Genomic DNA, 25810 nt, shown 5'->3' on the forward strand with positions numbered 1-25810 from the left:
ATGAACCAGTGGACTGTTCTGGGATTCCCTCTGTCTGAGATAAAAGTCAGTTGCGTTTGTCTTTTATCTCCTTATCTACACAACATACAGCTTTGCCTGTCTTAACATTTGCACACACCTACTAACACACACACACCTCTCTCCATCCATCTCCCCTCCTCCCCTCCCTACCTCATTAGCCGATCATGCGTAAGGAGACCTGTTCTATTTTTACTCCCGCCCCCTCCCTGCACACCACTGCTGCACTCTGGACGTGAGTGTGTGTGTGTGTGTGTGTGTGTGTGTGTGTGTGTGTGTGTGTGTGTGTGTGTGTGTGTGAGTGTGAGTGTGTGTGTGTGTGTGTGTGTGTCCTCTCTTATTGAAGGTGGCAGGGCAGAAAGAGAAAGTCAGAGTATTGGTAAGACGGTCAGAAAGTAAAATGCAGACGACGTAATGAATAATAGAATCAGAGGGAGAGGTCGAGAGAGAGACGAAGAGAGAGAGACATGAAGAGAGTGAGGAAAAACAGGCTGAGAAAGATCCTGAACAGTTGAAAGGACAGAGAATGACAATGACTTCATAGTGTGTGAATCATGCTTTACCCCTCAGCCTGGAGCTGCTTGTGTGGAAATGCTGCAACACATGCAACAGACCAAACAGTGTGTGCAGGCATGTTTGCATATTCCGACCTCAACTTACCCTCAAGACCAATGTCCTGGCCATCGAGTGTTATCAACAAATTAGTGTCATGCTGAATAACACTGTCTGTTGCTGTGATGAGGTGTGTGTGGACAGCGCTGCCAGAGATATTTGGGTTGAAGTGGAGTGTGTCTATGTGTGTGTGTGTGTGTGTGTGTCTGTGTGTTGGCCACAGCTGTAAAACCAATGACTCATATATTAAGACTTGAGTAATTTCCCCTCCTTCACAGTGTGTGCAACCTTGTAACCAGCTGTTGACCCAGATGAAACTCATGTGACATAATAACATCCTAAACTCTGTTTTTGTGTACTTGTGTAAAAGAGACGTCGACGACTCAAATCCAAGAGCTAATGTTTTAAACAGCTATGAGCTCATGTGCTTACAGCTGTGAGCCAAAGGGCCAGATTCTTCTGACTTATATAACCCAATATATTTGATCATTCTGTTGTATTCCCTACATGACATGACTTAATTATCTAATAGCTTCATATTTCCAGAGGTATTTTCTTTGTCTACCATTCTGTCTTGTAGAGGGAAGCATTGAGCGCTCTTGAAGAAGAAACCATGGGACCATGTGGCTCATTTATTAAAGATACTCCAGACTAAAATCCAAGTTGTGTGCCATTAAAAATTTACATTCTTGCCAAATTCAGTGTGGCAGTGTGATTTTTCTCCAGTTCTCTGTGATGCGAGTTGCCAGAACTAAGTGAAGCCACAAAATATGATTTGGCATCTCTTTTAGGATGATGATCCAGTGAAATCAAACCCCTAAATAAAAACCATGTTTCATATTAAAAAAAAATACTTTGATACTTGAAATCCAATCTAACGCCCTCTCGTCACTCTTCTTTGTCGCTCTGCAGGTTGACGTGTCACCATGACAACAGAAGCGGGCTCTGAGACGGAGGTGAAGGAGAAAGCAGAGGAGTCAGCCGCTCAGCCGGACCAATCGGAAAAAGCCAAGGAAGAAACTGAGGAAATAGCGAACGCAGAGGGAGAGGGGAAGGAAAAAGAGAAGGAGAAGGAGAAAGAAGGCAAAGAGGGGAAAGGAATATCTCGATACCTGCCAACATGGCTTAAGAAGCAGAAGTCTCAGAGCCAGGTAAAATCTTCTTTGACTGATTTTATTATGTCATGACTGATTAGAAAACCTTGCCTAAATTATCAAACAGCAAACATTTCATGTTCCAAACACAAATGTTTAATTGTTTTTTTTACTATCTGAAGACCTCTCCGACCAAGGAGGTCCCAGCCACAGAGGAAGAGGTTAACAAGGTGACACAGGACGAGGAGGGGCCTGCCCCAGAAGTGAATGGTCACGCAGAGGAAGTGGAAGAGAAGGAGGCAGAGAAGTCTGAGCAAGTGACAGAAAAAGAAGCCGAATCTCATTCCAACGCCAGTGCAGACACCGAGGTATTGGTCACATGTAGCATCTTATCTCGCCACACCCCATCAGTACACATGCTGGACACAAAGTAAACACAGGGTAACCCATTAGTTTTTTTTTTATTTTTTCCCAGCACACAAATAAGGCTTGATGTGAGTTATTAAAAGACAGGGAGAGAGACATAAGAAAAGAGAAGGTACACTAGAAAGTGCACAAGCATAAAAACTACGAAATTGAAACTGGACTTGATTTAATTGGGGTCACATTTCATTCACTACTTAAGCCTGGAAGGTGGTGATAATGGACTGGTTACATTGTGCAATACCTTTTACATTAATTGCAGAAAAAATAGCCTGTAGTTGTGCATTAAGTTACATGATTTATATTCAGCTTTTATGCTGAATTGTATAGTTTCCTTGCGGCCCAGTAGGGTACTGGTCTGTCGACCAAGGTTTGGCAACCTTTGAACTAAAGGCATAAATAGAAAAACAAAGCAGTGGTTGATCATTTTTCTCTTGTGGAGAGTTCAACGAGAAGATTGACACCACTCTTTTGATGTCTCTCCACTATATGTGAAGCTACATCCAACAGCTCGCTAGCTTAGCTTAGCATAAAGACTAGAAGCAGGGGGAAACTAGAGCTAGCCAAATCTAAAAATAAATCCACCTGCTAGCACCTAATTTACATGTTATCCTGTTTGTTTGATGTATACACAAAGTTGTGGTTGTAAGGGGTGTTTGTGCTGGACTATTTCTTGTCTGTGTGCAGTCACTTCCTGGAATCTTCTTGTCGCCATGAGGTTGCCAGGCCAGCAGCTGCAGGCTGTTACTGCTCCTAGCCATAAAATAATCCAACAAACATGAATGTAGCATCAATCTCCTTATCTAACTCTCGACAAGAAAGATAAATAAGTAAATTTCCCAACTATACTGTTATCAGAGGCACATCACTTCCAGTTAAAATATAGTTTAACTGTACTGCTTTTCAGAAGTCATCCCTAATTTTAGTTATTTACTCTGATTGAACAATGACATAAATGCACAATGAATGGCTGGACTAGTCAGATTCTGTTGTGAATAGTGTAACATTTTTGCTTGGTGTTACATGTCAGTATGCATCTGCAAGTTAGCTAGTACTCACCGAGATGAAGCCACAACTAAAGTTGTCCCTCAACAGAAAACTGGTCAAGTATTTTGCCTAAACAAATTTCCTCCTTTGCCTCAACCAAGAGAGAAAGACACTCATGCACATGCACATGCACACACATAAACTGTTCCATCCACTGATCACATTAAGTCACTCAGGCCCACCCAGTGACATCAACATTTCAGTAATCTGGCCAAAAGAAACGCCTGTAGTTTCTAACAACAGATTCAGACCAGAGGGAGAATTACAAAAGAGGAGCAATTGAGAAGAATCAATGTTCCCTCTTTCTTAGTTTCAGTCAGCTTTTTAGGTGATTTCCTTCATAATAACTCTTCAAAGAAGGCACCTGACAGCCACATTGGGGGGAACCCTGTTTGTAGCTGCGGTTTGACATAATTCTTCTTTTTTCTCGCAAACTCTGTCAGCCTGCCAAGGAAGAGAAGGTGGAAGAGAGTCCCGAGAAAAGTCCTGAAGAAGCCAAGGAGATAACAGAGGGAGAAGGAGCAGAAGAGCAGAAGAAGGAGCAGGAAGGAGAGGTGGAAGCTGTAGAAGAAGGGGAAGGAGAAGGCCAAACCTCCATTTTCCAGTCTCCTCTTCGCTTGGTGAGGAAGACCAAGATGAAGCTGGTGGTGTGTCAAGTGTCCCTCCTGGATGGGACTGACTTCACCTGCGAGGTGGAGGTAAGACTTTGACAAAAAAAACCCTCAGAGACAGATGTGCACTCAATGTCAAGTGTGATGATAGTATTTACGCTTAATGCCTTAACATAGTTGCAGCTACGTTCCCTAACGTTCTGATGTTCTGTCAAGCTGCTGCTAATAATTAAAGCGGCCCGCTCACATTTTCTTTACATCTGTTTAGACAAGAAAACTGGATGAAGGGTTAGTTCTGTTCTGATCAGATGAGATCAAATCAATGTGTTATGTCTGATGTGTACAAAAGTGCAGCTTGTTTGTAGCTTTTAATGTTTTTCTTAAAAAAATGTCACGGTGCAAGAAAAAATAGTCCCTATAACCATCAGCATTTCACAGTGTACACCATGCATGTTAATGGGTGTGTCCGTCATGTTCTTCTGCTAGTCAATTAGGCCACAAGTGAGTGACGGTGTGTCAATGATGTAATCTCTAATAGGATCAGATCTGGTGTGTTTGTGTGTCTGTGTGTGAGTAGGAGCAGGAGCCGGAGGTGGGGGTAGGGGTAGGGGTGGTGGTGGTGGTGGGGGTATTTAACTTTCTGACTCAAAGTGCAGTTATAGCAGAAGCACCCGCTCACAGTGTTTGGGCGTGGTTTAGGGGATAAATGCAGAGCAAAGCAGAGCACGCTACAGGGGCTTGTCTGGTGACCAGAACACACACACACACGGAAACCTGGCAGATTATGGTGGTCTCACCAGATTAGTTTTCTGCATCTGCTACTCCCTAAAGCATGTGCCTCAACCCCCCCCCCTACACACACTCAAACATACTTGTACAGTTACTCAAAACATCACGTGTTTTTCATGCTGGTGTAACATTGATCAGCTGTAGTGATTTAAAAACATTTCAAAAGTAGCGCGTCTTTCATTTCTAAGCAAGTCCGGGAGACATCCAGAAGTGTTTTAGTTCAGTGTTTACTTTGCTAGAAAATAGTAATTTAATGTGAGAGCATAGTTAGAGTAAGTAATTTGAAAGTCTCTACACTGTTGCTTATTATCCGATGGTCCTTTTTTACATGTGTGTTTTCCTCATTATTGCCATAGCTCATGGTTAAAACCTCATGTTTCCCAAACAGCATGCAATTTTTTTTAGCAGTACCCCTCCCCACATTCCCACACTCACTCCCATTCTGTGGGAAGTGGCCCAGAATAGCCACCGAGCAAGTCCACTGGAGCTGTTAACAGTCAAGTGCCTGGTTCAAGAGCCCCTCAGCAGAACTGCTAGCTTTTACATGACTACATTTTCACATTTGGTGAGGAGATTTCAACTGGCTACAAACTACGGTTTGCCGACGCCAAACGGCGTGCCTGCGATTGTCTACGGTCGTTCCAACAGTAGCTGCTTTGTCTCACAACAGAAAACGCTGATACTGCGGCTAACTGCTATTGTCCTGAAATGCTCACACACACACACACACACACACACACACACACACAAACACACACACATATCCATCCATCCATCTCTCCCTCCACACACTGGCATAGTTAGGTTGCGAGAGGGAGAGATGCACAATGCATTCCAGAGATTAAATTTTCTGTTTTGCCCAGCAGGCCTCCAACACACACAATACCACACACACACACACACACACACACACACACACACAGTTTCTACTCAGACTCCTGGTCCATTCTTCTATCATCCTTCCGTCCCATTTATGAGCCGACGGCATCACATTTATTCCATTGTAATAACTTGAGTGCATATTTTATTAGCCGCAGTTCCTCGACTGGAAATCCCGTCCAGACGTTTTCTGACTCTCTTTAAACAGTGGCTTTCAAAGGGGAGCCTTGGTGTCACATGGTTTTAATGCTGTTTCTAAGAATGTCATTAGTATTGGTTTCAGCAGGATTTGAGTGTCACACGGTTTAAGTACCATTTCAGTCAGACATGAGTCAAGTAGCATTTGCAAATATAAGACGCTGTTGCTTTGCAGTTGGGTTTGACACATAGAGCGGTGCGTTTACTGCCTCCTGTTTACACGGAAAAAACATAATAGACACAAGCACTTAGTCTCTCTAGCTCTTTTATGATCATTATATGGTTTCATTCTTCCCCATTATTATGTTCATGACTTCATTCATGTGAATTGTGCGATAAAGCAGTTTGGTACTTGGTCATATAGGGATTTAGGCTCATTTGACTTTTACAGGCTTTTATGGTGCTGGGGATACAAGCTGTAACATGGGATAGTATTTAAAAGCTATTTTGTGCGTAGTTCATGATCACTAGTTCATTTGGTAATATGTGACAGTGTTCTTGCGGGTCCTTAAAAGGTCTTTAATAAAATCAAAGAAATTGAGGACATATATTGTCTTCAATTTACTGTAAATTTGCTGTAGGTATTATTTTTTGCTGATGGGAAAATTGTCCAGTAGTGTCTGTTTGTTTAATTAGACAATGAGAGATGCCACCATTATTACAAGTTTCACGTTACACTAGCAAGCTACATCTTCTGGTGTCTGGCTGAGTGTAATCTTTTTGTTGACCTCAGAAATGGTTGCTAGCAAGCTAACAATCTAGGGATGAATTAAGATGCTGAGATGCAAGTTTAATGACAAATGTTTTGAGGAAGATGAGTGTCAGAAGTGGCTGGTGAAAGACTTTCATGAGGGGCCATGGGGGTGAAAACCGTTGCTAATACCCGTATTGTTTGCACGTAGCACATCCAAAACTTGCTCTGACCTGCTTGCAACTTCTCAACAGTCAGTCAGTTGTGCAGTTTTGTATCACCGCCAGAACTAGAAGCACCATTCATTCAAGTCGACACATCATGCGTAAGCACTCAGTAAATTGTCTCCCTTTTCTATCAAAGAAATCATGTTGACATGTTTAGGGTTTTAAATTAGATTTGTTGAGCTCTTCAAAAGCATTGAATTTGATTTTAGAAAAATTGTAAAAGAACCCTTTCCGAGTAGTCCTGATAAGTCCTCTCATCATATTGTCATGCGGATCAAAGTCATATAAAGGTGTGTGACGGACAGAAATTTCTGGATCAAAGTAAGGGCTCAGTAACGGCCCGCAGACATTAAACAATAGTTCTAAGGTAGTGCCTTGCTTGGAGGCACGCTGGCACAGACCCAGAAACCCTGAAAGGTCACATTCTCACATTCTTTGCGGCGTTCAGAATTCAACTACACTGTGAGTTTCTGTATGAGGCGCATGTGCCTGACCAAGTATAGGAAAATACCGCAGATGTTTTGAGCTGAAGAAAAATGCACTCTTTCATCCTCTTTCCCTTCCACTTTCACCACGCTCCCTGCCCTGTCTGTGAGTCTGTCTGTGAAATGCCAGTGTCATCTGGTGCGTCAGACTGAGGCTGTGCTGCCTGACTGAAAAGAAATGAATATTATTTAATTATGTCATTCCTCTCATCCTTTTTTTCCCCTTTTCCACCCATCCACTCTGTCTGACCTTCTGTCTGCCTAAAGGGCACTGTTGTGTGTTTGTGTGTGTGCATGCATGGATGTGTGCTAAATGTCATTGTCATAGCTGAGTGTGGAGGTTTTTATGGACAAGGCTCCCATCGGGGCCATGAAGGAATGTGTTGCCAAGAGACAGATGGAGAGACTGAGGAAGAGAGCGAGGGAATAATAGGACAGATGTGGCTGAAACTGAAAAAAACAGATGCATTGATAGAGAGGATTGAACAAAGTGCCTCACTAAACCATACAAAATGAGTTTTTAAACTTTTTTATCAGGGTACTGTGATCATATTTCTCAAGCTTTAAAATGGCATTCAAAACTTGACATCTGGAAACATTATTTAGTGCCTTCTAATATTGTTTTCCATCAAAATGTACAATAAAGTACAAACTTTAATGTTTGTGTTTGAATCTCTCTCTTTCTCTCTGCAGAAACGTGCTAAAGGCCAGTACTTATTCTTTAAGGTGTGTGAGCACCTTAACCTACTGGAGAAGGACTACTTTGGTCTGGCATACACAGACAGCCATGAACAGAAGGTATGTATCCTTACACACACATGCACATGATGTACTATATGCCAAATAAATCATTAATGTTCACATATAGAAACTCCAGACACAGACATCTGTATAGTGTCTTGTGAGACTGTTTCAGTATAGAGGTCAACTTTCTTCCTGCTCTTTGTCTCGCCTGCTCCACTCTAGTGTTGGTTGGACCCCACGAAGGAAATCAAGAGACAGATACGCAGTAAGTTTTTTTCAAAATTACACTCGCCTTTTGCAAGTCCATCCGTCCATCTCTATCTCTGTCAGCGTGCAAGATGTTTCACATAATACAGGGGCCACAACTCCTGAGCCAAAAGGCAATTAATTAAATATAAATATTTAATTAATAAAAGTATTCTGAAATTAAAGGAAAAAGCATCACAATTAAGTCAAACAAAGCCAGAGACATTTGAGACCACACGACAGCTGACTTGCCAGAGCTGGTGGTGTGGAAGAGGTTACCAAAGTGTGATCTCTGTTTCATTATTCATCAATGTCTTTATAAACCGTTGATCATTTATAAATGCAGAGTGACGTGCGGCATCATCTCGTCTATTGTTGATAGACGGCTGTCAAGCGTGCAGAGCAACCGAGCAGGGCTAACATTTGAGTTTATGTTTGAATGCACGCATGTGGCTGTAACGATTAAAATGGTATCCTCCGTTTGCAATGATGTTAGTAATTGGTACGTTTGACATTAGTACAATGACAAACAGGATCTTGGTAGAATTGAGATGAATCGGGCCATTTCATTTGTTTAGGATCTGATTAGAAGTCATGTTTTTTGCAGTTGGGCTTTTCTTTTCAGTGTTTGTAAGCGTTTGTTTACTATTCTGGGTTATTTTTTGAAGAATATGCCAATACGCTAGCTGGCTTTTATTCAAGAAAAGCTTTGCTTCTTTTCTTTTGCTGTTTACTTCCCATGTCTCCTTCTTACAATATAAGTCAAAACAGGCTTTAACAGACAGCCTGAAACATATCATTTTTGCTCATAAAGTGTTATTTTAGAACGAGAACATGTGAGGTCGTTACGTCTGGGTGTGTGCAGACTGTGTGCGGTTCCATGTGTAAGCAGAACACAGTGTGTGTGGCGAACATGCATGCCTGTGTCTTTGTGGCTGTGTCACTGTGTGTGTGTGTGCGTGCCTGTGGTTCACGGATGAGTGGTATGCAACTGGCCGCATGTGTTCATTTGTGTACAATTCTGTGTGTGTGTGTGTGTGTGTGTGTGTGTGTGTGTGTGTGTGTGTGTGCGTGAGAATGTTTATAGTGAGAGAGACGGACTGTATCGTATGTGTTGGTCCAGACACAGCACCACAAAAATGACAGGCTTGACACCATTCTGTTCTAAACTACCATCAGTGTGCCCTCGGCCGTCACAGCTCTACGTCACTACATGTCGGACGGGGACCTTAACATTTGTCATTGAACGTCATTTTTATGGGTTCTTGAATTATTTTGGAAAGATCAAAGCTGCTGCATGTGCTGTGCTTTTAAAGCGTTGCTGGCCTGCCCTTTCATATAAAGATCTAACATAGAGCCGTTACATTTAGAGCTGTAACAATTAGATGATTAGTTGAAAACTATGATATTAATCACCAACTATTTTGATTTAATTTTTAGTATTTTTTCCAAATGTCAGCTTCTTAAATGTGAATATGTTCTGTTTTCTTTGCTAGTTGGTTGAGGATGTTATCTTCAAATTTGGGAAAAACTAAGCGTCATTTTTCACCATTTCACCATGTAAATATGTCCAAGAAAAGGTTGGAAAATGCAGCGTACTATGACCAAATATGTGCACGTGTGCCTGCTCTTTGTCTGTAGCTTCCTGGCTTCAGGGCGGGATATAATAATGGAGAAAAATCATGTAAAATAAATGAGGTAAGAATATAATAGATGATAAGCCACATAGAGAAAATGTGTAGAAGAACTTGTAGGTTAGCTGATAGAAAGTTGGAAAAATGTGAAAGCAAAAAAAAGGAGAAAAATAAGACTGAGAATTTAATCTGTAAAGCTGAAAGTTTCAGTTATCAGAATTAGATAGAGAGCCAATAAAAATGAAACATGAACCCAGAAATCGTAGCTGTCAGCAGTCAAATCTAACATAACAAATGGCAAAAATCAGCTGTCAGTCTTTCGAGACCACTGAAAGTAAAACTTTACTCCAGACGAGTGAGCTCCTTCTTACATTTCACTTTGACAGATGATGAGAACAAGGTTTTCGCCTCGCTCTCAATGGCTTGCTGAATGACACTGGAAGCAGAGCAGAGAGCTGAGAAAGCTGAAGAGTCTGGATTTTGTCCAGTCAGTAGAGCTCTGCAGTCTGCAGTGCGTGTGGCTGCTGTTAATGTTTAACTGCTGCCACATATGTTCGCTCCACAATCAAGCTAACCTTTATAGCATTGTGTGTCTCACCATGCTGACACTGTTATGTACATTTGCAGGCCACTCGGTGTCTGTGATGAGATAAAACCATTTAGTTTATGCTTAAGGGATAGGGTGATGAGCATAAACATATTTCCTAGATTCCAAACATTTCCAAACAGTAAACATATGTTATTTAATATTATATAGAAAAATATCATTAGTGAGAAAGACCCATCTAAGAAATAAGGAGGAAGAGAGCTGGGGGAGGTTAAAGAGCAAGTGCATATATGAAGGGTGTGGGGGAGACGTAAGGAATTGTTGCCAGGAAGAGTACAGTGGATCTCCTGTTAAGAGGTGAGGTATAGTGTGTGTATAGGTATCGGTATGTGTGTATTCTTTACATCCTGGGGCGGATTAATGGGCGGCACGTGGTCGCGTGGAAAGTCGGAACGGTCATGAGAGACTCCCAGAGCACTTAGTGCTGCCGACAAGACGTACAAAGTCAATCTCACTCCCAGACACATCAACACACACATACACACAGGCGAGGAAACAGGACTGTTTGCGCTCAAGATTTTCCTTTTTTGTATGTTAAGTGACACAAATTAAATCTGGGGAAAGAACGAGAACAAACATGATATCAGCATCGCATGGAAAATTGATATTTCACCTCGTCTTCACCTCTTGTGTTGCATCTTGGGCGAGAGTGTCTTTGTCTAGTTTCATCACGTCCCGTCACAATATCCCTCACTCCTCCTTCTCCTCTGGGATGCAGTTGCGAAGGATCTGCTACTGCACGTGTGTGATTCCGTATGTGAGGCCTTTTTCACTGCATGTGCACGTGCGCGTACGCATACATGGATGCGTGTCTGACCTTGGAGGAGGAAATGGTCTCGATGTGATGTCAGCTTTTCCCGGATGGAATTTTCCAGACGATGTGATCTCCATCTTATATTGAGTGTGTCTATGTGTGTGTGCATGTGTGTTGCTCGGTGGAGCCAAGCAATACAGAAAGGCTGGGGATGGAGGAGGTGGCAGGCAATATGGCCTCCTGAGACAATGAGAATAGGAAATGTGATGTCTTGATGATGATAAATGTTAGAATTTGTTATTTGGTGGAGCTAGAATGAGGTTATGCAACAGCAGATCTGTTGAGTGCTTGTGTGTGTGTGCGTGCATGCATATGTGATGTACCAGGCTTAGCACTTCCTAAAAGCTGTTCTGCATTAGACAGATGGGTCACATGACAGGCAGAGGGATGGATGGAATTGCATTGAAATACGGGCAACCCTCATTATAATGCTGCCACACAAACTGTGGCATGTGTTCACATATATTCTCTTGCACTTATTATATACACAGTGTGTAATGTTACTGTGCTGTAAATCCCTGTTTGTCCAGGTAACAACTGGCAGTTTGCATTCAACGTCAAGTTCTACCCTCCTGACCCCTCACTGCTCACTGAAGACATTACCAGGTACACACACACACACACACACATGCACACACACTTGTTACACACGCACCAATGTTTTCTTTAATCCTTCACTAATGACTTTTTATGGCCACTTGGGGCAATGGAACAAACTGTAAACACAAAGTTGACACATAATCGCCTCTTTAAGCAGCTACAGTGAATTTGTCAGCAAACAGCTGCTTAATTACACCAATTTGTTTCTTTTAGCTCTTTTTCGGTCACTACTTCCAAAATTTAAAAAATAAAATAAAATGCTCCACACTACGTTCATCAGCTAGTTGCTAGCATTCACTACTTTTTGGTGCTGGGCAGGTAGCGTCAGTTCATCAGAGCTTTTTAGCTGAAAACAGCTGACAAGTGGTGCTGGAAGTAGTAGTAGTAGAATAATTCTCTGTGGGGGTCTTTACTGTAAGCGACCCCCTTAATTTTATTGATAAAATGGTGATTGAACACGTGCAAGTTTAAAGTTGATTTGCGTAACTAAGGCAACACAGTAAAAGTTAAAAAAAAAAAAAAACATGAAAAAACAGACACAAGCTGGCTTTGTGCACGTTGTTAGTTCATTTGTATTTGCATGCGCACACACGCACATACACTCACGGGCATCCTCCAAGCACACAGCATTTAGGTTGGAGTGTATGTCTAATGGAGCGAACAACTTCTCTGATGGTTGTTCTGCAGCTAAAGGCTAATCGAGGACACAGAAATCACACTCACTAACAGGCATTCGCTCACTTTGACCTGCAGTGAGTGACTGCTACAGTAATTTCTCCTCCAACACTATTGGTGCATAATTTTTCTTTTTCGTCTTATATTAAACTTCAGGAGACACAATAAATGCAGTTTCATATGAGTTCAGAGGGTTAATGTACAGTATATTCATATATTCCGGTAAGATGCAATTTTGTCCTAGGGGCAGTATATTTGGCCAGTGAAGAGGAGAACCGCGACTAGATGACTGGAGTTTAAGCCTCCATGTCAGCAAATGTCTGTCTCACCAAAGTGACTTTGAATGACATTTTTCAGTAGCCGGGATGATTTATTTCCCAGCACCCTGAGGTATCTGAATTAGTCATTCACACAGAGGCTCCATTCACATAATGAGCTCTTCCATGAAGCTTCACTATAGAGGACAGCACACACTGCCGCAAATCCACAAAACCACTGGACAGTTCACTAAAGGCAAACGTACATGTTATGCAACTAAGTTCGGGTATGACATGGTGGGGATTAGAAATGAGGCTATCCCAATAAAGCAGCGTACCAGCATGCTAAGAAAATTATTCAACAAACACAGCAACAATAAGACATTTAATCCTCACCAGCTGACCCTGGCCTCACAGGAGGAGAGTCAGTTTGGCTACTGGGATCGCTTTAATATTATCACGAGCAGTAGAGCAGATTCCAGTTCACAGAAAGGCTTTTTTTTTGGTAGTTTTTAAATCAAAACCTGTTTCCCTTTTCCTTTCCTGTAGGTACTTGTTGTGTCTGCAGCTCCGCGAAGACGTGGCGTCGGGTCGACTGCCTTGCTCGTTTGTCACTCACGCTCTGCTGGGGTCATACACACTGCAGGTAAAACACACTGTGTGAAGATGCACTGTGGAGTGCAGTTTCCACTTGTGAGTCACCTGCTGCTTATGTGTCTCTGTTTATAAAGACTAAGGGTAACTGGGCCTTTTCTGTCAGGGCCCCCACTCTCTGGAACAATCTCCCTGACATCAGACTGGCGGGCTCCTTCACCTCTTTAAATCCGTCTTAAAACATTTTTTATAAGTGTGATTTTACAGACTGTAAGGTGGTCTAAATGTACTTTTAACTGTTGAGTCACTTCATTAATCCTATTTTTATACGTTATATGTACATTTTCTTACATTTTTCTATTTTATTTATCATACACATTTTGCATATTGTTATATAACCTTTAAACTGTTATTGTTTGCGTCTCCCATTTTATTTTGTTTTGTAAAGAACCTTTGTAAATTAGCTTAATTCTTTATTATTTTAAGTATACCTGAAGCGGCTGTGTCTTTTGGTTTACAGGCAGAATTTGGCGACTATGAACCCGACCAGCCTCGGCCTCTGGACTACGTCAGTCAGCGGACCTTTGCGCCCAATCAGAACAAAGAGATGGAGGAGAAGATTCTTGAACTCCACAAGTCTCACAGGTCAGAGAGAACAGTGTGATGTAGTCATAAGTGGTCTGCATCAAGTCTATATTTATTTACCATGTCTCATACAATCAAACATTATGGATTTATGCCTCTATACTGCTGTTAGTTAAATGTTTGTAGTAATTTGCCTTTTCTGTGTGTTTAGGGGGATGACGCCAGCACAGGCCGACGCCCAGTTTCTAGAAAATGCCAAGAAACTGTCCATGTACGGGGTGGACCTGCACCACGCTAAGGTCTAAATGAATGAATGAGCCCTCGCCCTTTTCTTCTCTGTTCTCTCCCTTGTTGTTGACATCAGGGGATTAGCACAGTTCCTTGATGTGGGGAGAGTGTGTCGATGCGTCTGCCTGTTTGTGTCACTCTATCTGTGTGTGTGTGTGTGTCAGCTGTACAAACAATGAGGGAGGCCATTGCCATGGGAACAGCCAGTCTCTCTCACTGGGATAGCAGGTCATCAGCAGATTGCGTGCATGTTTCCATGTGTGTCTGAGTATGTGTGTGTGTCTTTGTTCAAGACAGGCAGAAGAAATGGGGGAAATATGCATGAGAGAGTGAGTCTGAAAATAAAAAGAAAGGATGTAAGATGAGGACAAAGACACGAGGGACAGAGATAAGGTTAGAGGGAGATGCGGACAGATCCTTGAAAGAGAGAAAAGGGGCGAGTCCCCTTTAAGGGCATGCTCCACTTGTTTGCAACACAGAGAGCGAAGCAGGGGAAAAGACCAGAGCAGCAGTGACAGTGTTTCAAAATGTTGAAAATCTTTTTTTATAGCATACCAAAGCTGTGGGAATTCAAAGGGCAGATCTATTTTTGTCGTGTGCCATTAATTTGTCCTGCAAGTTTCATGACCCCAAGGCCCAGACTGGAACCCATTCAAATACATGTCAAATTATCAGAATGCCTGCATGCATTTTTCTACGTTAATTAGAAATGTAATTTGACACATTTTAACCACTCTGATACTATTTAAATCACATGATTATCAGTTTGAAAATAAAACTTCAGCCGACAACAACCTCACATTCTTGTTTACACCCAAATTTAAAAGGAAATACTTGTCTATAGCACAACCAATGTGGGGCAATAAATTTAGACCAACCACATGTCTTTTGGCTTTCTCATGAAATTGTGTCATGAGAAGTTTGGGGGACATCACATGCCTAATGTCAAAAATTCTGGGCTTTGATATACCTAGGTCATGTATTGTACTGTGATTTGGTGATATAACGGGATAATTGATGAAGGTTTTGTTGGCAGCTTGGAAAAAGCTTGCCATTACCAAGAGATGGCACAAGGCCATCAAACGTAAGATGAATGGCTCAAAATTGTGAATGAAATATATTATATGGATCAGTTAACTCAATGGGAGAAATGGATGGTGTTTACATGTCAACAACAAGATCTGAGCATGAGCAAGTTAATATGCAACTGGAATATATAGATAGGTTTTGTGGAGACAGGGCAATCCAGATCTTTTCATGTATGTTTTTCTTTTTGTTTTGTTTTTTTACTTTTGTGTGTATGTGATTTTTCAGTAATGAAAATATCAATAATCAGTACTTAATTAAAAAGCGATATACTACAGTATGTAGTCTAGAAATACTGTTAAGTGTATTGAGACAAAAAAAACCAAACGGTTGAACTTCTTTGGTTAGCAGCAAGACATACAGTTGATTCACAACAGCTGTATTGTCTTGAACTCATAGTCCACTGGTTGTTTTGATCTGCTGAGACTTGAATTTATAATTGAATAGTCTGACAACAGCAGGGATTAAAATACCTTAATACCACAGTTGTATTAATTAAGCAAATTGCACTGATGTTTATTTATATATATTCAACATCAGATTGTTATAAAGCTGCCCATCTTTTATTTGTTTGTTTTGCATTACTTACTAAAATTGAGACGACCTCATCCAGAGCTGCATTCACTGAAGATTCTTTGTTTGCTCACAGAAAGCACACAAGGCAAATGGGATTAAATTGTTTTCCCCCCTCCACCCATGTTGTCAGTGTGTCCAAGCCAAATAGTGCTAAGATGTATCTTAAGTAGGAGCACAGAGGTCGATGAGCAGCTGATAGCATGGCAAGGCCATGTGACATGTGTTTCTGTGTCCCAGTAACACATTATCAATATATTGCATCCATCTCCATTAGCCCAACAGATTTTTCCTGTTAATTTACTACTGTAATCAATACCTTCCTTCACCATTAGCAGATGGCCTTGGACTTAAAAGCTTTGTTAGTGAGTTAGTGTGTCGTGTTGGCATTGGACTGAGTGTTTGTGTGTGTGATAATTGAGTTTCTGTTGACCTTTAGCAGACTACTTTAGCAGATCAATTGGGGTACAGTATGATCACATTAACACAAACGGGCAGCATGTGCAGATGTTTTGCAGAGATTAATGAATAATTTCACAATAAAATCTATTTTGTGTCCATTTGAATGTGACTGTTGCAGGATTCTGAGGGTGTAGACATCATGCTAGGTGTGTGCGCCAACGGACTCCTTGTTTACAAAGACAGACTTCGGATAAATCGTTTTGCTTGGCCCAAAATACTCAAGATTTCTTACAAGAGGAACAACTTCTACATTAAGATCAGACCAGGAGAGGTTTGTACCTGCACATACATATATGCACACACAAGCTTTAGATTAACTCAGGTGTATGCAAATAAACTTTTTCCCATATCGTGCAGCTCTAGATTCTTCTGTGGTGGAAAAAAAGTGATAATTTTTGTTGTTTCTATGTTTCCTTGATAGACTGAGCAGTTTGAGAGCACGGTGGGATTCAAACTCCAGAATCATCGATCTGCCAAAAGGCTGTGGAAAGTCTGTGTGGAGAATCACAGTTTCTTCAGGTAGAAATGCACACATTCAAATACACACCATAAAGCTAGCTTGTTCTGTGTACGCACATGGATATCAGAGATTACCCAGTCTGGAGTTCAGGGGTATCGAAACAGCTCGTTAGGTAACGTTCAATAAAGAAATGTGTGCTTTATCAGGCTCAACAAAAGGCTGGCTCTGTTTTCAGACAATAAGTCCAGAGAGTGTATCTTGTGGTTGTTTAACCAGTCTGATGCCGGGTGGAATGAATAGACTCTAATATGCACACACACAAAGATCAACCAGGTGCCCATCATTGCTGCGTTTTTTGTGTGTGCTGTGTCTGCAAGAGAATAAGCTTTAATATCCTGTCGAGGGAAGAGAAACATTTTTGCCCCCCTTGCACATGCACATACAGTTTTTACTGTTAAATTTTATTACAAAGTAAATCCCTTTGAATAAGTTTTCAAATTATATGCCTGTCCCTAATTTCCCATCTTTGTCTCCCTCCCTCCCTCCCTTCATTCCTCCCTCCCTCCCTTGTCTCTAGGTTAAACGCACCAGAACCTCCACCCAAGGCCCGCTTCTTGACTCTGGGCTCTAAGTTCCGTTACAGCGGACGAACTCAGGCCCAGACCCGCGTGGCCAGCTCCCTCATAGACCGACCCGCACCCAACTTTGAGCGCACCTCATCCAAACGTATCAGCCGCAGTCTGGATGGAGGTAACACATGCACACTAACTCATGAAGAGACACAAAAAGATGACGTTTCAGCTTCTTTCTAAACAGTATTCAGTAAGTGGATATACAGATGATAAAGAGGGGTAGGTGGAATGATGGGCAGATGGAAGCAGGGTCATGGATGGAGGGCTGTGTCTGTGTTTCTGTGTGTGTTTGGATGTCAAATGCTAGTGTCTGACCAGATACAGGAAATAGCTGCAGCATATGTTTCCTGTCACACGGTGAGAGACGGAGAAGGAGAAAGAAAGAGATGGAAAGATGTGTACGCTTGCTATGTGTGTCTAAAAGAAAAAAGGGCCATCGTGATGGAAGAAACACAGCATATAGATACAATATACAGTCCTTCTCATGTCAATCAAACAAGATGAGAAAACTATAGAAATTCCCACAATCAGAAATAACTGAGCAGTGATCACATTTAATAATTCAACTTGGTGTCATATCTTCTCAAGTTCTTCATCAACAGTGAGCCTTTTTCCACGTCAAATATATATTCTAATGTCTCTGGAAAACAGAAAACAACGTTTTTTTTGTGGTTTTCCGGACGAGTCTTACCAATCCCACCTCATGCAGCTGTGCATTTCTGTGTCACATGCGTCAGGTTATTTCATTATCTTACATTGTCCCCTGCTGGACACATTGTTCCACTGCAGGCCAACAAATCCTTGTTGCACTCTGTCATACCTCAAAGTAAATCTTTTTATATACTGCCTTTTTCTACAAGTTCAAAGCGCAGCATCTGACAAGATGAACTGACGATAAAAGCTACAGCATTTGTGTCCTGGCTTCCCTATTAAAAGTTACAGTAATTGCAAACTGTTCAATAGAGAAATCAATTTAGTTTGACCTTGTATGGGACTGAATTGAGAATCGGCTCTGCCCTTCATGTGTTGAAAGTGTTTTATGTCCTTAGAGAAAAACAAACCAGTGATCTTGAACTGAATGAGAATATAAAGTAGCTGTCAGTAGGTGATATTATGATAATAATGTAATTTTAAGGCCACTTTATTCCACTGATATAATGATAATTTAAACGGTTAGTAAACGGCAAGTTCATCCTTTTAAAGTAGCAATGAACTTTTCATTTCTTAAGAATATTAAGACAATGGAATTGAAATGTGAATTCTTTTTTAAATACCCCAAATAAATAGACATAAACAAAGTAAAACACAACCAAGAAAAGACGCAACCAAAACAATGAATGATCAAGGTGATGTTCATACATCGATAAGTTGATAATGTGATTATCGTGACAGGCCCAGGTGTCAGCGGAAGAATCACAGTTTTCCTTCTTGTGAAATTGTAGAGAAGTTGAAAGTCATGTGTATATTTTATTAATTTATTTGTTTATACATTTCTTATTCTATAGCACCAATGATCAGCATAACCGAGGCTGGCAGGGACACAGCTGAGAACGGACGGGAGCTCCACTCTGACTCTAAGGTGTGTGTATCATGTTTTCGTCATGTGTGGATACATGCATTTGTGGAAGGAAAGAGAAAACATAGGATTAACTTTAGAAAGAAAAAGTCATTATATTTATTTGTTGTCGTCATTATATTATTACCTGGTTTTCCCACAGGAACTGTTAAAGAGAGTTTGTGTATCAAAAAGAGATGTGTGTGATGAAAAAATGTTTCTCATTTCTTGGCTCATTCTAGTGTGTGTACAAGTATGTCTTAGGCTTAATTTTGCTCCTATGTGTCCTTAGTGTGTGAATAACGCTCAATGTTTTATTCATTATAGCATTATAACAACCTTTCCTTGGGGGTGTTGTTTACCTATATGTGACAAACACATGCGGAACCATGCAGCAGGACCATCTGCACTGTTTATCTGAAGTTGTACACATGTGAAGACAAACATAATGGGTTGTAGCTTAAATTGAGTAGGAATAATGGGAAACAGAAGCGAAACAAAGCCAATCTTACAGCCAAAAAGTTAAATAGTTGTCTCCTTTTAGACGTGAGAGAGATACGCAGCTTTCCTGACAAATATGTCTATCTTTATTTTAATGGCTTTCTTTAGATTTGAACATTTGCAGCTACAGTTAGCCTTCAGGGCAGCTATCACAGGTAGCCAGGCAGGTGTTCACAATTTGACATCATCCACCATGACTCCACTGAGAGGCTCTAATGCCCACTGATGGGACTGTACCTTAAACTAAGTCTCTTCCTGATACTGGAGTGTGTAAACAGAGCATTACTGTATGTTAAGCATGCCTCCTGTTCCCACCCCCCCTCTCCTCACTCCTTACTTTCCTTATTTCTTACTTGCTCACACCCCAGCACTGTTGAAGTTACCTCTGTCTTAGGCCTGATTGAGACCAAATCAGGCGTTGTGGCGATAACCCAAGTCCTTCCATTCATTTGACTGTGGCAGTGTGGATCACAAATGTTTGCAGAAAGACAAACAAGGTGGCGAAAAATTGAAACAGAGTAAACTTTTAAAGAAAACAACCTGAAATAAGCCGACCGTCAGACTGACTGGTCAACAGTAGTGTTGTTTAAGTCGTTTCCACTTGTTTTATAAAATGGAACTATAATATAGCCTAATACTATAAAACTAAATATATATATATACTATAATGGAAGTTACTATAATGTTTCTTGGTGCCTCAAACAACATCGTGCTGCCTGGAGACTGCACCAGCAGGGGAGGAGAAACACTCTGCAAACCTGTCACAGATGGAGAGTGGTTGTTGCTCCGAAGCTGGGAGCCGTTGGAGCTCATAGACCAAACGATGATACTCTCCCTGCCGTGTCCTCCCACAACCCTGTGCTAATCGCTGCAACGCCTCATTTGGTCTAAACGCGGTTTGTGCCTTCGTTCAGTGGTGGCGCCCTGTTGACACTGTTTCTGCTCACAACTGTACTCTGCACAACCCTGCTATGTTCACTTTTAACCTATTTTTGGTGTGTTGTTCACTGACTAATGTTATGTCTCTTTCCCTCTCTCTTTTTTCCTTCACACGCTCCCTTTGTTTTTGTTTTTTTTTATCTTGCTTTTATCACTTCCCTCTTGCATGCTCACTTTTTTGTCATCATTTCATAAAAACAAACAATGAAATGATATTTTTTAATGCACATTGCGTCGGCTGTTTTGGTTTTATTTGTGACTTATTTCTTCACTGCTTGCTCCTACACTTTGTGGATGTGTGCGCGCGGGTCTCTCCTTTCTTTTACCACCCACTCTGTCTCTCGCTCTTGCTACTTTTTTGGTTTCCTCCTCCTTCTTTTCCTTTTTTCCCTTCCTTCTCTCTCCCTGTGTGTGTGTGTGTTCTTTACCGCAATCCACCTCCATCAGTCAATCTTCATGTTTCCTCTCTCCTTCTCTTCATCATCCTCGCTCTCCTCCATCCCCCCTTCCCTCGACTCAATCTCCGAGTTCGACCATGGCCTGTCAGACATTTCCGAAGACGACGACCTCATCGGCGACACGGCCCCTACACACACATTGTGGACCCTCCCCTTGAACACCTTATCTCCTTTCTCTGATAAGCAGTCAGCCGATCTCGAACACCTCGCACAAAACCCTCTGGCCTCTTGCCCAATCTCAAGCTCCCAAACATGCACTTCAGAGCTTTTGGGACTTGAGGAGGGCTGCCTGGCTGAAACCAGAGCAACAGCTGGAAGACAAAATTGGTGGAGCTGGTTCTCTCTGAGGGGTGTGGTTAGATGTGTTTCTTTCGTCCTGTGTTTTCTCTCTCTTTTGGGAAAGAATGTGAACAGGCGTCTGCCCACAAGGCTGTTTTCAGGATTAACACAGAAACTGAGCTTTTTTACTCCCACTGTGTCCAAGCTCACTTCCAAGTCAGCAGGGAAATTAAAGATTTTCAATGTCAGAGCCCTCAAAATGATTGTTTCTAATATGACTACACCCAGACTACGTCAATTTTTTGACAATTTGGCATTAAAATGGACTCATCTTGTGGCATTTGTTACTATCTATCTGCCTTCTAAGTGCATTAGTCTGGTTCCTGCTGTACTTTGGCAACCAACACGACTACAATTGCCGTCCATTTCCTCTCTTACCTGCCCTCATTTTGTCTCTTCCTTTTCCTCTCTCTCTTCTCTGCCATCTTATTTCTTTTCTCTCCCACCTTCCTCCTCTCTTCCTCCTCTCTCCTCTCTCTCTTGCTCTAACCTTTCTCCATCCATCCATCGCTACCTCTTGAATCCTTCCCCTCTGTTCCTGCCCTGCCTCTTAGTCGTCTTCCTGTTGGTCGTGATGCTAACAGCGAGCCAGTCCCTGGTCTTAGCCCTGATTTTAGCCACACCCCTTGGCCTGACCCTGTGTTACCTAGAGAACGTGGTCTCCAGTCAGAGGAAGTTGGCAGTTTTGCCAATGTTTGTCACCGAAATGGCGAACGATCAGTCTGAGGATCAGTTGAGCTCTGGTTTTAACAAGCAGGCTTCTCTTCTCACACCGACACACACACCCCCACGCGTCAGGCACCACACTCACACAAGTGCTACCTGGACGCAAGAGATGTGCGACCCTGCTGCATAAATACATACCCTCTTCCACCCTGCTTTCCTTCCCACTTCGTCTGTGTTTGAATGTGAAATCTGTGTCACCACCTCCTCTTTTAGCTAATATTTTCTTTATTTTTACCGTCCCCGCCCCCTGCCCACCCCACTGTGTTGTTTATATAAAGAACAAAGATTAAAAGAGTAAGATTTAACAAATTATTAAAACTCAAAGAGTTGATAAAGGGTAAACAATGTCAAAATAGAGAAAATATTATTATATTGTCAATATAGAGAAAAGATAGTATATTAAGAGTTATTAAAAGGTATATTAAGAGTTTTTAGCAAACATTACAATGGCAAAATACAGTAATATTTAGTGATTTAAAGTAGTTTCATCTTTAAAATTATTATTGACTTAATTGAAGTTGCTGCATTTTGCCTTTGTAGTGCAGAGTGACACTTCGAGATGAACCGTAGACCAGATGTTATAACTGTACATACAGGTAGACGCCCAGGATAGATGCCGTAACCCCCCCCTCAACCCTATATATAGCACTTAAAGTGTTTTTGGTTTGTATATAATTGCTAATGAATGTTAAGAGAAAACAGTGTTACCCTGATCCCTGAGGTTCAGGATTCTCTTCAACCCCCTTGTCCCCTTGTTTGCTTAAAGTAGCATTTTTCTGGAGTGGCCATTTGGCAATTTTTTTGGTTGAATAAAGCTGGTGGATGCAGGTGGATCAAAAGACTGGTTGGAAAGAATTAAGCAGGCCTCTGGTGGAAAACATCATAACACTTAGTGCCCGAAGAATAGTTTTCCTATTTGAATAAAAAGTAGCAGTTGTGTCCAAAAAACCTACAGGAATACTATCGTAGTCGTAGCATTTAACTTGCTGGTTTGAGTCATACTCAGCACTGTGGAGTTGTCGGTGTGTGTATCACATGATAGAAAACATACTTAGATACAGATACTGTGAATCTTTCTTATGATATAGGGCAAGAGCAGTCCGTAGCACCTGCTGTCACACTTTAATGACATCTCAGACTCTTTTCATGTTACTGCTCCTGTGGGTTCGGTGCAAAGTTCACATGACCAGCTGACGCAGGAAGAAACCAGCTTTTCCCATCATCCATTTCACATTTTTCTTTCTCCGTGCCCCCTACCCTACTCATTTTTATCACCACTGCTATCACCAAGACTCCAACACTGAAGCTTAAGGAGGTGGATTTAAGCCCTGGTGATGCGGAGGCCACGCCCACCCAGGTCTGTAGGGCCTGTCTTTACCCAGCATGAATTGAGAATTATGTAGGGATATTAAAAGATGATATTACTTAGTGTAAAGCTGGTTTTAGACATGGTTTTCTTTTGCAGTCAACCTAACGTGTCCTTACTTTCTCCCTGACTTTACCCCGTCAACAGTCGCCTGGAGACAGTGAGCTCGCCCCCTCTCAGGTTCACACACTGTTACTGGTTGTTTAATCTGTGTATTTGGTCTGTCAGTCGTTTGCTTTGCCCACGTGGGTTGGTTTGTTGGTTTGATTCACCTTTTTAGGGTGAGGTTGCCCAAGCATGATATTACAGAGTCAGTTTTTGAATTTCTCAGGTTCTACAGACTCAATCTGGAATTTACACGACAATAAACATCGAAACCTGTCGAATAAATGGGTCTCTGATTATACAGATTGTTTTCAGAGTGGGCCTGAGTGTAAAAACTGATCCTGAATGGGCACTTTCACCTGATATCGTCACTTTCGGTTGCTCTGCTTTGGTTTCTGGTGTCACAGTTTCAGTGGTTTCTGGTTCATACCTGTGGTTCATCATTTCTGGGTTTCGCTTAAAACACATTTGGGTTTGTTGGTTTGTGTAAGCGTCTGCTGGTGTTGTGGTGTTTGAATGCTTTGAATTTTGTGTGTTTTAACATGGGTACGAGTGCTAGCATCAGCACATTCAATGAAAATGACCAGAATGTTTTAAATTTGTGCTTGTACCCATCTTCCAGCTCTCATCACAGTTTGAGATTTTTTTTTTTTTTTTTCAGTTATTATTATTTTTTATTTACTCTCCATTTATTTATTTTATTATGTTTTTTTCCCATTAGATTGTCATTATTTTTGTCCCAAATTTTGTTGTTTTTACCGTTGAAGCAAAGCACTTTTTTTTTTTTCTTTTTTGGTAATTTCTGTTTTTTTTAATCAATTTTCTCCATTTCATTTTTTTTGCTGTATGTCTGCCTTACAGAGTCCAATGAGAGTGCATGGGGACAATATTTATGTGAGGCACAGTAATTTAATGTTGGAGGTTGGTACTGGCGTCGTCTGATGGCTGAAAATAAGAACTACATGTTTCTGTGTACTCTGACGCCATCAGAACTACAACTTCCTCTGTACAGTTCTGTACAGGACTGCTGCCCTCTCGCACTCTCAGGCTCTGTGTGCATGCCTGCGTGTGGATGTTTGTACATCAAGTCAACGCTCAATTCCAGCTTTTCCAATTATTTTCCTTTGTCATTATCGTATGATTGAAAATGTTTTGGTATTGAATAGCGTCATTGCTAATTGTCCCAATTCACATGGCAGCCATCTTGAACACATGTGCCAGGAAACTTATTATATCGAACTGTAATCAAAGTAATCTTGAGAGCTTTTCATCTGATCTCCTTCACACGTGGGTGTACTGTTGGGGACAGAGGGATGTGCAGTGTTGAATTTAGTGCAATTTGGACACGCAACATGTTTAAATGTTTCCCTCAGAAGTTGATCTAATACAGGACTTACATTAGTTGGATAGCCAAAATCACATGTATGGCGAATGCTAACATGTTACCCATGTCAACTTTACCCGGCTCTGATATGTCAAACCTTTGATTTTTGTCTTTTTGTGGGATTATGCACCCACATGTTCAATAAAAAAAGCAAAATTTAAAAAAAAGAATAATTGGTTTTTAGATGAATTAATTAGGAGGGTTTTTTTTGCCCTTAGCAGTTATTAGATCAGCAGCAGTCCTTGAAACAGCAACCATAGCAACTGCTTGAACTGCATGTAACTAGTGTTCCCTGAACAATCCTCGTACTCATGTGCTGCTCTGAGTGTACAGAAAGGGAACTGAGACATTTTCAGCGTTTAATCTCTGAAATGTAAAATATTTATTTGATGTGAATCTTGCTACACCACAGTACAGTAGAGACTTTCTCCTCCGAGAAATTTCCCAAGCAGAGTGTTCACAATGGCTGCTTTGTGACTAAGGGTCGGCGGTGTGTGTGAACGTGACTTTTATGCATGCTCTGTGCATGTCGAATGCTGTTTTGTGAACTTTTTTTTAATGGTGTTACCTTTCCAATCCTTGGAATCAAAGATGTTGATTATTGCCAGGCAGCTGCGTCTAACTCAACTAATCCTGCCTCCCTAACCCACATGAGGGGCTTTCTTCCTGTTTTCTGGTGATTGGCTGCCAGTGTTGAGTGATGTTTGATAACATACTAAAACAACAAGTCTTTTTTGATGCAACATGGGACTGATAGTGATGCATTGCCATCTGGTACCTGTAGCGGCAGAGTGTTAGTGAGTGAAAGGGAAGAACAACGGAAATGGGGGGAAAAAAGAAAGAAAAGGACAGAGATAAAGTAAGCTAACTGATACTTACTGAAAACTAGCAAACAGTTCAGGAGGGAGAATGTGTGATCACCACTATCAGCTCCATGTGCTGCAAGTCTGCACTGCTGTTCCTGGCCTGGTTTAAGGAAAAATCCTCAACAAGATGGAGAGGCCATATTTTACTGAAGCCTGCCTAAAACACACACAAATTCTCTCGCTCACACACACACACACTCAGACAGGCAGTAAGCCAAACTTAAGATATCGGACCCCTTT

At 41.4% G+C, this 25810-nt stretch overlaps 1 protein-coding gene across 4 annotated transcripts in view; it reads left to right on the top strand.

Moving 5' to 3' along the window:
- epb41l2 (erythrocyte membrane protein band 4.1 like 2) overlaps positions 1-25810 on the top strand; it is a 49577-nt gene that overhangs the window by 15795 nt on the left and 7972 nt on the right. For 2 of the 4 annotated variants that reach the window (XM_073492692.1, XM_073492694.1), the window contains exons 2-16: positions 1543-1781; positions 1907-2092; positions 3638-3892; positions 7768-7872; positions 8041-8083; positions 11650-11725; positions 13201-13297; positions 13766-13890; positions 14042-14129; positions 16358-16510; positions 16661-16758; positions 17277-17449; positions 18837-18910; positions 23141-23206; positions 23363-23395. In XM_073492692.1, coding sequence (XP_073348793.1) covers positions 1557-1781; positions 1907-2092; positions 3638-3892; positions 7768-7872; positions 8041-8083; positions 11650-11725; positions 13201-13297; positions 13766-13890; positions 14042-14129; positions 16358-16510; positions 16661-16758; positions 17277-17449; positions 18837-18910; positions 23141-23206; positions 23363-23395 — 1797 coding nt within the window. In that variant the 5' untranslated portion in view covers positions 1543-1556. Of the gene's footprint in view, positions 1-1542; positions 1782-1906; positions 2093-3637; positions 3893-7767; positions 7873-8040; positions 8084-11649; positions 11726-13200; positions 13298-13765; positions 13891-14041; positions 14130-16357; positions 16511-16660; positions 16759-17276; positions 17450-18836; positions 18911-23140; positions 23207-23362; positions 23396-24181; positions 24242-25810 lie in introns of all 4 variants that reach the window. The other 2 variants (XM_073492693.1, XM_073492695.1) reach the window with 2 other exon arrangements.

Source organism: Pagrus major, chromosome 22, assembly GCF_040436345.1.
Source record: "Pagrus major chromosome 22, Pma_NU_1.0".
Lineage (NCBI taxonomy): Eukaryota > Metazoa > Chordata > Actinopteri > Spariformes > Sparidae > Pagrus > Pagrus major.